This window comes from Apodemus sylvaticus, chromosome 14 (assembly GCF_947179515.1).
Source record: "Apodemus sylvaticus chromosome 14, mApoSyl1.1, whole genome shotgun sequence".
In the NCBI taxonomy this organism is placed as follows: Eukaryota; Metazoa; Chordata; class Mammalia; order Rodentia; family Muridae; genus Apodemus; species Apodemus sylvaticus.
Genome location: NC_067485.1, coordinates 48,997,553 through 49,015,406, shown reverse-complemented (window position 1 = coordinate 49,015,406; position 17,854 = coordinate 48,997,553). Strand labels below are relative to the sequence as shown.

Genomic DNA, 17,854 nt, shown 5'->3' with positions numbered 1-17,854 from the left:
ATTTAAAAACCTCTCAGATCCAAATTAATTATGTATTCAAATAATGCAGAAATTATGCTCAATGTTTTGTGAACACTTGAGGATTAAGTAGCTTATTTTCATTTTATTTATTTTATTAGTACATATTAATTATACATAATAATGTATTTTACTGATATACATGATTATAATATATTTTTATCATATTCATCTCCATTCCTCCTTTCTGTTCACACTTTGTTCTTGCTCTTACAACTTGCTTTTGCAACTTTTAATTTTGAACTCTAGAAAGTTCAGGAAAGTTTCATTTTCTATATATACATACATAGAAACAAAATTGTAGGTTGCAAGCACACCTTCGCAAGAACTTTTAAGTGGCTTCCCATTAGAAATACCGTATGTCCAATCAATAGTTGAGTTTCTATTGCTGTGATGAAACTGCATGACCAAAAGAAAGATGAGGAGGAAAGGGTTCATTTGGCTTACACTTCCACATCACAGTCCATTGGTGAAGGAAGGTAGCACAGGAATTCAAACAGGGCGGGAACCTGGAGCCAGAGGCTGACACAGAGGCCATGGAGGAGTGGGGCTTATGCCTTGCTCCTCATGGCTTGCTCAATCTGCTCAGGACCCCCAAGCCATAGATCGCATCACCCACAATGGGATGGACCCTTCCCCACCAATCACTAACTAAGAAAATACTCCACAGGCTTGCCTAAAGATGCCTCCATCTTATGGAGGAATGTTCTCAGTTGAGGTTGCCATCTCTCAAAGGACCTGGCTTGTGTCAAGGTGACATAAAACCAGCCAGTACAGGTCCTATTGTCATCCTCAAAGGCCTCATGGGGATGGCCATGTATTTTTAATCTTAAATGTTTCCCTTTTAGAGCTTGTTCTTCTTCTTCTTCTTCTTTTTTTTTTTTTTTTTTTTTTTTTTTTCTGTTGAACTGGGTCTCTTTTTCCTATTTAATTTGAAAGATTTGTTTTTTATTCTGGATTTTTCTTCCAAGATTCTATGAGTTAATTTTTTACTTTTTAATGGTACCTTTTGATGTACAAAAGTTTTTAATTATAAAAGCAGTCAAGCTGATCAACATTTTTTCCTTTGTGGTTTTACTGTATTGTCTACAAAACTCTCCCCTGTTTCAGTCATAGAGATATTCTCCTATAATATTTTCAAAATCCTTAAAGTTTGAATTTTAGAATAAACTAGAAGATCATTGCTTCTATTCTTACTGCTACAATACTTTTCTGAAAAATATATTTGTTGCGGTCAGGGTGTGCACTACCCTAAGTTACTTTATACTGTCTAAAACAGTAGTTTTCAGATGGTGTATTGCCTTGTACAGACTCCATTTCATAAGCAGCATTCCACTCCAGATGAACATCTCAGTCTTAAAACAGAAATGGTACTGTCCTATTAATTAATTAAAGTAAATGTGAACTATAGAAGTGGATGGATTATTAAAAAAGAAAAATATGGATTACCAAAAAAGAACAGGCTCAAGAACCTGTCAGACATATATGACTGGTGGGAAAATATAACTGCTTCACTGGACCCCATAAAAAAAGGGGACACAACGCTGGTACTGACCCCTACAAGCTGTCACCTAACTACCCAGTGTGTGTCCAGGAATAGAGAGGTAGAAATTCCTGACTGTCCCAGAGACTTCCGTTCAGCTCCATCCCCACAGTTGACATGGCCTACTTGAATTGCTGTCTATTTACTGTTCATTTGTCTAGACCCATTCAGCCCTTCGCCCTATAGCTTCCAATATACTTCCTTTCTGCAGTTCAACACTGGCCCTGTAGCCTGACTCAGAGGCAGCATCTGAAACATCAATCTGTTATCCCATAGACTGTTTCTATCTCTATCATTTTCTGCCTTTCAAGTCTCCTTACAACTTCTTTAAATTCTGCTGTTGCCTTCTTAGCCCCTTAGAAACCATTCTGTAATGTATGTAGAGATATTTAGAGTGATGTGTTAGTCGAGCTTTGATATGAGAGTTAATATTAGTAAATAAATTTGTGATAAAACTACTTGCATTTGCCTCAACCAGATCTATTAAGGAGAGTGGGAGTGCTCAGCCTATTGCTGCCAATAAAATTATCATACCTTGTGAATTTATTATTACTCAATAAAGAATTTATTATTACTCAATAAATTCTGACATGGAATCACACATGTGATAATCTGTGCTTCTGACATAGCACACTCATAGCATCATTCATTAACCCTTTATATCTAACAGAGAAATACATTGCCATGGTTCTTACTACACACTATCTTGGTTATTCTTGTCATTTCGTTCTAATATATGCTTGCCTTGTGTTTTAGAGGCATGCTGCAAGGTCTTTCCTACTTAGAGCTAAAGAGTATAAAGAGCCTTGGGTATATTCTGACTTGAGCCCTTAGTATCCCTTGCCAGGTCCTTTCCTCCAGAGGAATCCTGTATCCTAACCATATATGGTGGAAATTGAGAAGACACTAATGATGGAGTCACCAAAATCAAAATTGCACTTTCCAAGTCATCTCCTTCCCCAAACTGCCTACTCCAAAGGCAGTTTTGTTAAAGGATATTCACTGTTCCCACCAAAAATTTAGTCTAGTTAAATAATGGAATGTTTGTCCTGACAGAAGGAAAGAGCAAAGGAGTGGACAAATAGAAGTAAAGATGTATTTTTAAGTGTGGAAAGGACTAATATTTTTTATTAAGAACATGTTCCAAAGACACAACTTTATATTGTTTAGAAAAAAAGTACCTTTGTAAGTCTAAAAGTACAAAGAGATATAATCATTTTTAAATGATTTTAATAATTTAAATTTTAATCATTTTAAATTATTTTAAATAGATTGTTTTAAAAATTGGAGTGGAACTATTTTTCTGAGACAGGGTTTCTCTGTGTAGCCCTTGCTGTCCTGAAACTTGCTCTGGAGACTAGGTTGGCTTCAAACTCAGAAATCCATCTGCCTTTGCCTCCTGAGATTAAATTTAGATTTACTCCTAAGATTTAAGGCATGACCTACCACCATTCAACTAACTTTTAGTATTTAATATAGTAAGAACACAATTGCTTAAAGTCTTCCACTTAAAGTATATAGATATGTACCTTCAAAGATTTGCCCTACCAAGTGGTTCACAGGGAACACTGCAGTTTTTTGCTAAAAGTAATTGCTAGTGAACAATAGCTTTTTAAACACTGCCCCCTACTGTCCACATCCAACTTCCTCAGAAATGATAAAACACAGAAATAAAAATAATCAGGCCCTTCCACCTTTGAAATCAGTTTAACATTTTTGCTCAGCACACTAGATTTCACAGTCTGAAGCAATTTCAACTACACAACTGTGGGTTCATTAAAGCAAGCATTACTCTCATCAGTAATACAGCCCACCAAAAGAGAGCAGAACTGGACTAACAATAACTTAGTCAACATCAGGAAAGACAAGAATCCCCATGGCGACATGTGCAACCTTAGACTGTTATCGTAAGTTTTCTTTTTAAAAATTAAAAAGAAATGCTAGGAAGAATGGCAAACTGCTGCAAAAGAGATGAACCTTGCTTTCCACCCGCACAACCTCACAACACACAGATAATGATGACTTTTGCTTCCAAATAATCTGCTGACTAGACTTCTGCCTAGCTGCTTTGCGCCTCTCTTCTACTGGTGGAAATATGATTAACAGCAATGAAAGAGAGTGACCAAAACGATTCTCAGAAAGAGGTGCTCAGTGTCCTATAGTCACAAAGTGTGTGTTAGCCCTTCTGATAGCCAGTTTTCTGCCAACGTGACACAAGCTAGGTCATACAGGAAGTGGGAACCCTGGTTGAGAGAATATCCTCACCAGATTGGCCTATGGGCAAGCCTCTGGTGCATTTTCTTGATGATTGAGGTGGGAGGGCCCATCTTGATGATGGGCTACAAGACTTAAGAAGAAATAAACCCTTTATGCCTCAAAATGCCCAACAATCAAAAGTCTAAGGCAGCACTTCAGAAAAACTGTCTTAAGTATGGTATTTTAATATTAAGTGATACTTAAAATTGCATCAAGAAACTTAGGTGATTTATCATATAATAATTTACAAAATAACAGGTTTCATGATGTAATTTTCATACATTTATAAATTTTGATATTTAAACATAGTACAAGTTTCAACCCCTTCCTGATGATACCTCTCTTTTTTCCAAATAGCCTCTCTTCTGTTTTCATATTGTTGTTAAAACTCTACATCTCATACATGAGAGAAAACATGCAATGTTTGTATTTCTGACTCTTATTTTAACGTAATGATCTCTACTTTCATCCATTTTCCTCTGACATGATTTCTTTCTTCTTTTCAGTTAATTAAAACGTAAAACTACATTTTCTTTATCTGTTCTTGTGTCATTTGTTCATCGTCAACCTATGCTAATTTCAGAGCACTGCTGTTGTGAACAGCACAGTAATAAGCACTATCAGATATCTCTAACTTATGTTGACTTTGATCCATTTTGGCATATACCCAAGAGCTGGATCATATGTTATTTCCAATGTACATTTCTTGAGATACCATCCTTAGTGATTTCCATAGTAGCCACAAAAATTCATATTCTCATCAAAAGTGTGTAAGAGTTGCCCCCTCTCCCCTCATCCCCACCAAATGTCTTGCTGCTTGTTTTCCTAACCAGAGCCATTCTTACTGGGAGACCCAGAAGCTCAATGTAAGCTTGATACTTATTTCTGTAGTGGCTAAGAATATTTAACATTTTTAATGTAAGAAGCTTGGCTTTTAAAGCTATTTACTATTAAATAGTTGTATAACATCATGTCCCTCAGCCATTAAGGACACTGTACAGATAATTATTCTAAAGACTGTCAGGAGGTGGTGATATAGAATGATGAGATAGTTGTAGTTTTTCTCCATACTGCCTCTCCCCATTCCTCCTGAGTCCCCTATCCCTACCTCTAAAACCATGTGATCCACACATTTTCATCTTAGCTGACAACTATGAGGTCATACGGGTTTTCTCCATGACCTTTTCTTCTCTAAATCGCACAGTTTGAAGCCATTATACACACACTTGTAAGCACAGCACTCAGGAATGGGGACAAGTGGATCAGGAATTCAAGATCATCTTCAGCTACAGCATAGAAGTTTCAGAGCCAGCATGGACTATGTAAAACTTTGAGTCAAAAAACAAACTACAGAATTTGAGAATTGAGAGTTGGGAATTTCAAGGATTCTATAATAAAAGCTGAAGGCCTAGAAAACCCTTTGACCCTAACTATAGTTAGGTGTAAATGTGAAATTGCCAATTCAGAAAAGAAATACAAATATCCAAAAAATCTATTAAAATGTTCAATTTAGGTCAAAGGTCCTTAATATTTCTGTTCAGCAGTCTCTGAGGCTTCGGAAGGAGTGATGAGTTTCTTATGGAAGGATGGTATGGGATTGAAATACCTGTGATGGAGCAGTAGATTATTTGAGGAGCAATCTTATCTATATCTTCATATCCTAGGCCCATCTCAGAAAGTTTCCCAGGAACATAGTTTTCCACAAACACATCACAAATGGCTGCAAGCTGAAGAAAGAGGTAAAAATTAATCAGAATTTTTGAAGAACATCCAAACCTTTAACAACTCTTCCCATATAATAGAATTTTAATTTCAATTTCAATTCTCACATTGTAAGAATTTCAAAAAAAATCTCAGGATGAATTAATAAACTTATAAATAGATTTTGTACCTAGCAATGTAAGAAGCATTTACTGAACATGGTCTGTCCAAATATAGTCTCAGAAGAATAAATAAAAATAAAATGTGAGTATATAAAATTCTGTGTTAAACTGTATTTTGTTTTGATTTTCACCAACTAAAGGGATGCATCTTAGCGGGCATCTCAAGGAGAAACCCTGTCATCCTTTGAAGCTCTAGAAATAAAAGCACCAAGTATTGTGACTTCTCTGAAGACACTACTCCAGAGCAGGGACTTATTTACCTCACATTTTAGAGGTCGGAGGGCAAAACACAAGCATCAGCTGAGGTGAGTGAGAACTTCATGAATAGCAAGCATCACAATGTATGAAGTATACTCAAGAAGGATCTATCAATATAATAAATTGTGAGATAGGAAGATGGAAAATAGGACTTCATTCCTCAAATGAAAACAACTGCAGTTCCATGAGAACTTTCTCACTTTCTTCAAGGACAGACACTCTTGTGACCCAACTACCTTCCATCTTCCAATTCCACTATATTCTACCTCTTTCATGTTCTACCATTTCCCAATATTCCTGTACTGAGGACTAAGTATCCAAAACAGAAGGCTTTGGCTCAAACTATATACAAATGCTGTTTCATACCATTTGGCTGAGGCATATAGATAGACAGATAGATAGATAGATAGATAGATAGATAGATAGATAGATAGATAGATAGATGGATGGATGGATGGATGGATGGATGGATGGATGGATGGATGGATGGATGGATAGATAGATAGATAGATAGATAGATAGATAGATAGATAGATAGATAGATAGAGCTATATAATAGCAAATAAAGACAGAGAAGAAGATTCTGGCATGTAACTAAAATATCACACTATACAGGTATCCTTTCCAAATCCCAGGTTAATTTGATAAAATTCTCATATGGGCAAGCTATACAGCATACTCCAAGTATATTATTCTAGTGCTATGATTAAATACTCTGAGCAAAATCAACCAAGTGGAGGAAATGGTTTATTTTTCTTACACTTCCAGGTACAATGTATCATATAATTAAGGAAAGTAGAGCAGGAAATCAAGCAGAAACCATGGAGGGAAGATGCTGTAACTTTTCAAAGTCTACTTTTAATGATGGTTCTTAAACACTTTAACCTCCCTTGTAGCCTATCATCCACCAAATGTGGTAGAAAAGAAAGGTTACTATGATTTGGGGGAAATAGACCTGTTTAGAACTGGTTCTTTGAAAAACTCCCATCTGCACTATCAGGAAACCAGCAGTTCAGTTCACAGGTCAGGAGTGGCAGTTCAATCCACTCACAAACATTTCCTGGATACATCAGCAGTCCAGTTCAGTAATGTGATAGCAGCAGTGGTGGAACAACTTAGCAGGAACATGCAGGCCTCAGCCAAACGGCATGAAGGAGCAAAGGGGATTCAGGCCAGCAGGAACACCAGGAGAAGTCCTCAGCTGTGCCTCTCTTGATGAAACAAAGATCAGCAAAGACTCAAAACCAACATGCATTGCACAGCTTGCTCTACCAGCAAGCCCCTCTCACAGTTCATTGAGTCCTCATTGAGTCCTATTTATTCTCTCTCCAAACATCACTTGTCATCCAGTGGCCTCAGCATATGTCTTGCCTCAGAATATGAGTCTGTCTCAGATAATGTCACTCTGGCAATTGGCCTGAGTCTGAAGAAGCAGCAAGAAGCCACAGGCCACCCCCAGTTTTTTGGAATGTTTCTTTCTATGGAGTAATACAATTGCAACTCAACAACACAATGTAAGACAGACCAATACATGTATGTTATTAGCAAAGAACCCTTTCACCTGTGTGTGCTTCAGTGAAACATTCCTTCCTGAGTGTGCCTTAGTGAAACATCCTTTCAAACATCCTTTCACCTATGTCCAGTTGAGCTAAACATTCCTTCACATGTCTACTTTACCAAAATATCATCCTACACAACTGACTTTCCAAAGAACCCTTAAGTTTCCACTTCAAGATGCTTACTGACTTACTTTTTGGCTCATGGACGCAGATAACTTTCTTATACAGCCTGGACCCACACCTAGGGATGGTGCCATTCACAGAGGAAAGGGCCCTTTCACAGCAATTGTGAAGACAACTTCTCACAGACATGGCAACAGGCCAAACTGATCTGGGCAATTCCTCAATTGAAGTTCTCTCTTTCTAGATGTCTCTAGGTTGTGTTGAGTTGACAACAAATACTAACACCACACTAGATGAGACATATTGAAATCCTTTGTCCTTGGGAAAATGCAAATCAAAACTACTTTGATATTTCATCTTACAACTGTCAGCATGGCTAAGATCAATAACATAAGTGACAGCTCATGCTGGCAAGAATGTGGAGCAAGGGGAGTACTCCTCCATTGCTGGTGGAAGTGCAAACATGTATAGCCACCATAGAAATCAATATGGTAGTTCCACAGAAAGTTGGGAATTGATCTACCTCAAGACCCAGTTATACTGCTCTTGGGCATATACCTAAAGGATACTTCATCCTACCATAAGGACACTTGGTCAGCTATATTCATAGCAGCTTTCTTCATAACAGCAAGAAACTAGAAAGAACCTAGAGCTCTTCAACTAAAGAATAAATAAAGAAAATGTGGTGCATTTACACAATGGAATAATACTCAGCTATTTTAAAAAGTGACATCATGAAATTTGCAAGCAAAAGGATGCAACTAGAGAAAATTATCCAGACATAGGGTTTCATTGATGTAAAGAGACACCATGTCCACAGCAAGTCTTATAAAGGACAACATATATTTGAGACTTGCTTACAGGTACAGAGGTTCAGTCCATTATTATTGTGGTGGAAAGCATACAGCATCTGGGCAGGCATGGTAGTAGAGGAGCTGAGAATTCTATCTCTTATTCCAAAGGCAAAGAGGAGAATCCTCAGGCAGCTAAAAAGGAGGGTCTCAAAGACAACTCCACAGTGATACACTTCATCCAACATGGCCACACCTACTCTAAGAAGGCCACACCTCCTAATAGTGTTAATCCCTAGGCCAAGCATATTCAAACCACCTCTTAACCCAAGTGAGATAACCTAGACCCAAAAGACAAATGCGGTGTGTAATCAGTTATAAGTGGATATTATCTGTTAAATAAATGATAAGCTAAAATCCACAGACCCAGGGAGGTTAGGAAAAGGGGAGAGCTCTAGAGAGGAAGCATGGTTGTCCTTGGGAAATTGAAATAACAAAAATACTATGGGTGTACTGGGGACAGATGGGGACAGGATGGAGTTGGGAGGCTACGTGGGGATGGCTAAGGGATGGCAGAGGAGAATTCATGGAGCGATAGCTAGAATTAGAGAGTGTTTGGGAACTGGTGTGCAAACTTGCAGTTGAAACTTTCTGAAATCTGTGAGAGTGATCCTAGTGAGGATATAGATTCTGAACTGGATACTTTTAGTAGTCAGGCAAGCCTTCTCTGTCTTAGGGTTTCTATTCCTACACAAACACCACGACCAAGAATCAAGTTGGGGAGGAAAGGGTTTATTCAGCTTACATTTCCACACTGCTGTTCATCACTAAAGGAAGTCAGGACTGGAATTCAAGCAGGTCAGGAAGCAGGAGCTGATGCAGAGGCCATGGAGGGATGTTTCTTACTGGCTTGCTTTCCCTAGCTTGCTCAGCTTACTTTCTTATAGAACCCAAGATTACCAGCCCAAGGATGGCACCACCCACAATGGGCCCTCTCCCGTTGATCACCAACTGAGAAAATGCCCCACAGCTGGATCTCATGGATGCACTTCCCCAAATGAAGCTCCTTTCTCTGTGATAACTCCAGTTTGTGTCAAGTTGACACATAAAACCAGCAAATACAGCCTCTAAGTGGTGGAATTATTTTGTATTCAGTTGAGTTGTTGGCCAAGAGTATTCATGGAGATCTCTGTGGTGGTTTGAATATCCGTGGCCTAGGCAATGGCACTGTTAGGAATGGCCTTGTTGGAGTAGGTGTGGCCTTGTTGGATGAATTGTGTCACTGTGGGGGTGGTCTTTGAGATCCTTCTCTTAGCTGCCTGAGAAGTTGGTCTTCTGTTTGCCTTCAGAACAAAATGCAGAACTTTCAGCTCTTTCTGTGCCATTCCCTCCTAGAAGCTGCCATGCTCCCACAATGCTCCCATAATGGACTGAAACTCTGAACCTATAAACCAGCCCCAGTTAAATGTTGTCCTTTATAAGAGTTGCTGTGATCTTAGAGTCTCTTCACAGAAATGGAAACCCTAACTAAGACAATCCTTGAACAACCCAGGATAATACTTGGACAGAGCTGCTCTTCAAAAAAACTGACAGTGGAACCGCACACAGCTCATTGAATGTAGAGAGGTCTAGCTAGTGCCTGCATGGAGCCTTTACCCCTATGATTTTACTCTGCAGACTATGGAAAGAGAATCCTGACACCAACTCAGTTACAAAACTCTTGACCTATTATTATCTGTCCTGCTTGAAAGATGCAGTGGGGCAATAGTAACACAGAACTTGTGGAAGCGGCCAACTAATGTCTGGTTTTAACTTAAGGCCCATGCCAGGAAAGGGAGTCCATGCCCTATAATGCCTGGATGGCCAGAAACCAGAGACATGATAGCACAGAGACCTAGAGTAAAACCAAATAGGACCAGTAAAAATAATCAATAAAATGATTTCTAATGATACTCTACTATACTAATAAATTAGTTCCTTGTCCAGTTACCATCAGAGAGGTTTTTCCAGCAGCAGATGGGACTAGATATAGGGACCCACAGTCAGACATTATATAGAAAGAGGGGTCTAAATTGTAAGTTTCCTTTGGGTCCCTCCACTTGTATGTCAGAGAAACCCATTGAAGTGTGGCAGGAAAGACCATAGGAGTCAGAGGAGATGGAGGAACTAAGCCCCTCCCATCCTGCTGGCCCACCTATTCGGGCTCTATTTCATCCTTTCTTACCCAGTGTTCAGCACCTGAACACCCTAAGGAAGAAAGCAGAATGAAGAACCACAAGGGAGTGAGTGTGTCTCTGACTCCTTTTCCTCTTTGGGGCAGTTTTCTGATGGGTTCCCATGTCCAGCCCCAATTTGAGGGCTTTTTGCCTTGTTTAATTGTTTTGTTCTGTTTGGTTGTTATGTCTTGGAGGCATGCTCTTTTCTGAAGGAAAAGAGAAAAGGGAATGGATCTGAGGAAGAAGAGATGTGGGGAGGAGCTGGGAGGATTTGAGCAAGGGAAAACTGGTCAGGATATATTGTGTATGTCAGAATGTAAGAGAAAAAAAAATCCCTTCAATAAAAAACATAGTCAAACATTTTTGCTTATTCCATTTAATAATTGTATGTTTATATGTATGTGGGGATGTTAGTGCCACAGAACATAAATGGATATTAGAGAATCACTTCTGAGAGTCAGTTGTCGAGACAACTAACATAGTTTGGGGATCAAACACAAGTTGTTGGGTTTTTGGGAGGATTCCTCCATAGATTTAAAAAATGATTATTGTCTATTGTTTTATGTATATTGGTCTTGCCTGCCTGCTGTCTGTTTGACTACCACATATATGAGCTGCCTATAGATGCCAGAATTAAAAGTCTTCAATTTCCCGGCTACTGTAGCTTTCATGTGGATGCTGACAACTGAACCTGGGTCTTCTAGAAGTGAAGCAGAGTGCTCTTAATCACTGAATCATCTCTTTGCTCCCCATAAGGTTTTAAATAGAAAATTATTTAATGGTATTTGCATAATTAAAATATTATATCAGTTATTATATAGTACAAATGCAAAAGACATTATCAATATAATTACCTATATATACTTGATATAGTATTTTTTTCTATAGTATCTGCAGGAATGATTTTAAATAGGAGATTAACAAAAATTTGTAGAATAAATGAAGATGTAACTGACTCCCGGCTTTGGAAGTGAGACCGCCATCTTCACTCTGGTGACTGAGCAGGTGGGTACAGCCAGGAGCTCAGGGAGCACAGGAGTGCCAGAGCGGCTGAGACAGGGCCCATCCAGGCTCCACCTACACCCGGGGGCTGGGCAGTGCCACAGCCCTTTGTGCAGGGATCCTGCCAGGGGAGAACTGCTCAGCAGGGAGTGATTTGACTCCCAGGTTTGGATGTGAGGCCTGCATATTCTCTCCAGCAACTGAGCAGGCAGGACGGCCAGAAGAACAAGGAACACATGAGGGGCAGAACAGCTGGGACACGGTCTGTCCTGGTTACACCTGCACCCAAGAGCTGGGCATTGCCACAACACTCTGTGCCAGGGGAAAGCAGGTCAACCAGGGGAGCTGAGACAGGCTTGCAGGCCCACAGGAGGGACAAGCGCCAGCCAGAGACAGCAGAACCAACTAACACCAGAGATAACCAGAGGGCGAAAGACAAACATAGGAATGTTACCAACAGAAATCTAGGCAGCATGGCACCATCTGAACCCAGTTTTCCCAAACAGCAAGTTGTGGATACCCCAACACACCAGAAAAGCAAGATTTGGATTTAAAATCACAGTTCATGATGCTGCTGATAGAGGGCTTCAAGAAGGACATAAATAACTCCCTTAAAGAAATACAGGAGAACACAGGTAAACAGAGAGAAGCCCTTAAAGAATTATAGGAAAGCATAACCAAACAGGTGAAGGAATTAAACAAATCCATCCAGGATCTAAAAAATGGAGGTAGAAACAATAAAGAAATCACAAAGGGAAACAACTCTGGATATAGAAAACCTAGTAAAGAAGTCAGGAGTCATGGATGCAAGCATCAACAACAGAATATATGAGATAGAAGAGAGAATCTCAGGTGCAGAAGATACCATAGAAAACATTGATACAATAGTCAAAGAAAATGCAAAATGCAAAAAGCTCCTAACCCAAAACATCCAGGAAAACCAGGACAAAATAAGAAGACCAAATCTAAGGATTATAGGTATAGAAGAGAGTGAAGCTTTCCAACTTAAAGGGTCAGTAAATGTCTTCAACAAAATTATAGAAGAAAACTTCCCTAACCTAAAGAAAGAGATCCCATGAACATACAAGAATCCTACAGAACTCCAAAGAGATTATACCAGAAAAGAAATAGCTCCTGTCACATAATAATTAAAACACAAAATGTACTAAACAAGGAAAGAATATTAAAAGCAGTAAGGGAAAAGGGTCAAGTAACATATAAAGGCAGACCTATCAGACTATTACACCAGACTTCTCACCAGAGAGTATGAAAGTCAGAAGATCCTGGGAAAATGTCATAGAGACCATAAGGAAACACAAATGCAACCTAGGTTGCTATACCTAGCAAATCTCTTAATTACCATTAAGAAATACCATCTTCATACCAGATGGAGAAACCAAGGTATTCCATGACAAAAACAAATTTACACAATATCTTTCCACAGATCCAACCCTTCAAAGGACAATGAAAGGAAAACCCCAACAAAAGGAGGGAAAAAACAAGCTAGAAAAAGCAAGAAATTAATCTTCTTTTAACAAACCAAAATGAAGAGACACACACAGACATAACTCCACCTCTAATAATGAAAATAACAGGAAGCCACAATCACTTCTCCTTAATATTTCTTAATATCAATGGACTCAATTCTCCAATAAAAAGACATAGACTAACAGACTAGATACATAAGCAGGACCCAACGTTTTGCTGCATACAGAAAACTCACCTCAGGCACAAAGACAGACATTACCTCAGAGTAAAAAGCTGGAAAACAATTTCCCAAGCAAATGATCCCAAGAAACAAGCTGGTGTAGTCATTCTAATATCGAATAAAACCGACTTTCAACCTAAAGTAATACAAAAAGATAAGAAAGGACACTTTATACTCATCTAAGAAAAAAATATACCAAGATGAACTCTCAATTATGCTCCAAATACAAGGTCCTCCACATTCATAAAAGAAACTTTACTAAAGCTCAAAGCACACATTACACCCCACACAATAATAGTGAGAGACTTCAAAATCTTATCAATGGACAGACAGATCAGGGAAACAAACTAAACAGAGAAACAGTGAAACTAACAGAAATTATGAACCAAATGGATTTAACAGATATCTATAGAAGATTTTATCCTAAAACAAAAGAATATACCTTCTTCTCAGCACATCATGGCACCTTCTCCAAAACTGACCATATACTCGGTCACAAAGCAGACCTCAGCAGATATAAGAAGATTGAACTAATTCCATGCACCCGATCAGATCACAACGGCCTAAAACTGATCTTCAATAACAACAAAAAACAACAGAAAGCCCACATACATGTGGAAACTGAACAACATTCTACTCAACGATAACTTGGTCAAGGAAGAAATAAAGAAATTAAAGACTTTAGAATTTAATACAACATACCCAAACTTACGGAACACAATGAAAGCTGTGCTAAGAGGAAAACTCAGAGCTCTGAGTGCCTCCAAAAAAGAAACTGGAAAAAGCATACACTAACAGCTTGAAAGCACAGCTGAAGGCTCTAGAACAAAAAGAAGCAAATACACCCAAGAGGAGTAGAACAGCAGGAAATGAACTCAGGGCTGAGATCAACCAAATAGAAACAAAAAGAACTATACAATCAACCAAACCAGGAGATGGTACTTAAAAAAAAAAAAAAAAAAAAAAAAAAAACAGGAGCCATCTTCGGGCAGCAGCAGCAGCGGCGACAGTGGTGGCTGGTCCAGCTGAAGGACCATCAGCAGTGGAAGCAAGGTGACAGGGTCCAGGCAGGCCCTGCGCCCATGACCACTGGCCATCGCTGGCCAGCCAGGCTGCAAGCAGCGGCGGATTTACAGCGCCTTTCACCGCACAGAAGCCACTTCAGTACTCTGCCTCCCGCTGAAAAGATTAGAAAATAATACAGCCTAATTCTAATGACCCCCAAGAAATTAGGAGTTTAAAATGCTATCTCGCTTTGTTAGAAACTAGGTAAAAGGTCGCCCTTTGTTTAGACCTAGCAGAAAGGCCTTGAATAGGTGATCCTGGCCCCATAGGGTAACTGGAAATGGGCTAAGCTTATCTTCTGTAAACTTACGCCATTACCCCTAAGCAGGAGTTCACGCAGCTGTAGACATTATAGGAAACTAATTGGTCCACTGAGCGCGGGCTCCGATAATTTAAACTGATTGACCTAAAAACTATGGAGTGGTACAAATCAATTGGCTCGCATTTCGCAGGCTCTCCATGCTAAGAAATGATTGGTTTGTGATTCGAGGGCTCTATCGTAAACTTATAAAAGCTGTCGCAATTCGGCACTCGGGGTCCATAGTCCTCTAACCCTTCGTGGGGCACGGCTATGGAACCCAGAATTCTGGAATGAAGAAATCCTCATGCTATTGCATCGAGACCATTTCTCGCAAGTGATTTGGGTGTCACCTTCCAGGGTGTGGGGTGCCGGGGCACCCTCGGTTTTTGGGGTCTTACACCACCATTCACGAGACAGTCGCCTCCATCTTGGATCTCGGGCGCCAGAAAAATCAGACTGAGGTACGCAAATATAACCCAAGGCCAACATCGCGGGGGTCTAAGCCCGATGGGTGTTGGCCTGCACCCAGGCCCTGGGCTGTTTGGTGGGGGGGGCATCGGGTGCCAACCCAACCAGGAGGGTTTTGCTCGGGCCAGTGCGCGCACGCCATTTTGCCTACAGGACGCCAGAGAGCTCTAGCAGGCAAAGCCGGCTATCAGGCATAGCCCGAGGCTAACAGAGCGGGCGTCTAGGTCCCTACAGGCCCTGGACTGCCCCCAAGATCTGGACTGCTCGGTGGGCCATCTGTGTGTCAACCCACCCAGGAGGTTGTTAGCCCAGCAGACTCTCCCGGCACTTTCAGGGAGCGGGCGCACACATCTGCCATCCTGGCCACCTGACAGACCCAATTAACAGTTATAGCCCGAGGGGAACTTTGCTCAGACCTTGGCCTCCCAGGCTTTTGCCTAGACTCAGGGCTTGAGCAGCTAGGCTAGTCTTGTGTGCACCAACCCGGTTGGGAGATCAGCTGCCCAGCAGAGTGATCAGCAAGCAGAAAAGGTCCCTGCAGCATACATCCTTCAGCACTCCCTGAAGGTGCAAATGGGCACCATCTGGTTCACAGTCACAGTCTGGGGCAAAGCACACTAGGGCTGCAAGGGCACCCAAGAAGAGGACAGCACATCAGCAATCTGCTACAGGGGAAACCCAGCCATCCAATGTTGCAGAAATAGCCCCAGAGCCCCTCAGGAGACTCAAACACCAGCCAGAGACAAGACCAACTAACTCCAGAGAACAAGATGGCAAAGGGCAAATGCAGGAACACTACTAACAGAAATCTAGGCAATATGGCAGCATCTGAACCAAACTCTCCAACATCAGCAAGTCCTGGTTATGGCAACACACCAGAGAAACAAGATTTGGATTTAAAATCACTGGTCATGATGCTGCTAGAAGAACACAAAAGGGACATAAATGAATCTCTTAAAGAAATACAGGGGAACATGAATAAGCTAGAAACCCGTATAATGGAAACACAAAAATCACTTAAAGAAATGCAGGAGAATAAGGCTCAAGAGATAGAAGCCAATAAAGAAGAAATGCAAAAAAAAAAAAAAAAAAAAAGAAAAAAAAACTTAAAGAAATGCAGGAGAACTTGAGTCAAGAGGCAGAAGTCATGAAAGAGGAAACACAAAAATCTCTTAAAGAATTACAGGAAAACACAAACAAACAAATGATGGAACTGAGCAAAACCATCCTGGATCTAAAAACAGAAGTAGAAACAACTAAGAAATCACAAAGGGAGACAACTGTGGAGATAGAAAACCTTGAGAAGAAATCAGGGGCCATAGATGCAAATATAACAACAGAATACAAGAGGTGGAAGAAAGAATTTCAGATGCCAAAGATACCATAGAAACCATTGATTCAACAGTCAAAGAAAATGCAAAGTGCAAAAAGCTTGTATCCCAGAACATCCAGGAAATTCAGGATACAATGAGAAGACCAAACCTAAGGATTATAGGTATAGATGAGAGTGAAGATTTACAACTGAAAGGGCCAGCAAATATCCTCAACAAAATTATGGAAGAAAACTTTCCCAACTTAAAGAGAGAGATGCCTATGAATATACAAGAAGCCTACAGAACTCCAAACAGACTGGACCTGAGCAGAAATACCTCTCGCCACATAATAATTAAAACCCCAAATGCACTAAACAAAGAAAGAATATTAAAGGCAGTAAGAGAAAAAGGCCAAGTAACATATAAAGGAAGATCTATCAGAATCACACCAGACTTCTCACCAGAGAACAGGAAAGCTAGAAGATCCTGGGCAGATCTCATGCAGACTCTAAGAGAACACAAATGTCAGCCAAAACTACTATACCCAGCAAAACTCTCAATCACAATAGATGGAGAAACCAAGACATTCTATGACAAAACCAAAATTACACAATATCTTTCTACAAACCCAGCTCTGCAAAGAATAATAGGAGGAAAACTCCAATACAAGGAGGGAAACCACACCCTGGAAAAACCAAGTTAGTAACCTTCCTTCATCAAACCCAAAAGAAGATAACCACTCACATATAAAAATAACATCAAAAATGACAGGAAGTAATAATCACTATTCCTTAATATCTCTTAACATCAATGAACTCAATTCCCCAATAAAAAGACATAGACTAACAGACTGGATAAGGAAACAGGACCCTACATTTTGCTGCATACAGGAAACACACCTAAATGTCAAAGACAAAAACTACCTTAGAGTAAAAGGCTGGAAGACAATTTTACAAGCCAATGGTCTCGGGAAACCATTAAAATTGACTTTCAACCTAAAGTCATCAAAAGAGACACCGAGGGACACTTCTTGCTGGTCAAAGGAAAAATCCACCAAGAAGAACTTTCAATTCTGAACATCTACACGCCAAATGCAAAGGCACCCTCATTCGTAAAAGAAACTTTACTAAAGCTCAAAGCACACATTTCACCTAACACAATAATTATGGGGGACTTCAACACTCCACTGTCCTCAATGGGCCGATCAGGAAAACAGAAACTAAACAGGGACACAGTAAAACTAATTGAAGCTTTGGACCAACTGGATTTGACTGATATTTATAGAACATTTCACCCTAAAGCAAAAGAATATACCTTTTTCTCAGCACCTCATGGTACCTTCTCCAAAAT

General features: G+C 39.9%; 1 protein-coding gene across 1 annotated transcript in view; it reads right to left on the bottom strand.

Moving 5' to 3' along the window:
- The window catches only part of Sugct (succinyl-CoA:glutarate-CoA transferase), an 819,151-nt gene that overhangs the window by 746,837 nt on the left and 54,460 nt on the right, over positions 1 to 17,854 (bottom strand). Inside the window, exon 6 of the mRNA XM_052157285.1 lies at positions 5,424 to 5,544. Coding sequence (XP_052013245.1) covers positions 5,424 to 5,544 — 121 coding nt within the window. The remainder of the gene's footprint in view (positions 1 to 5,423; positions 5,545 to 17,854) is intronic.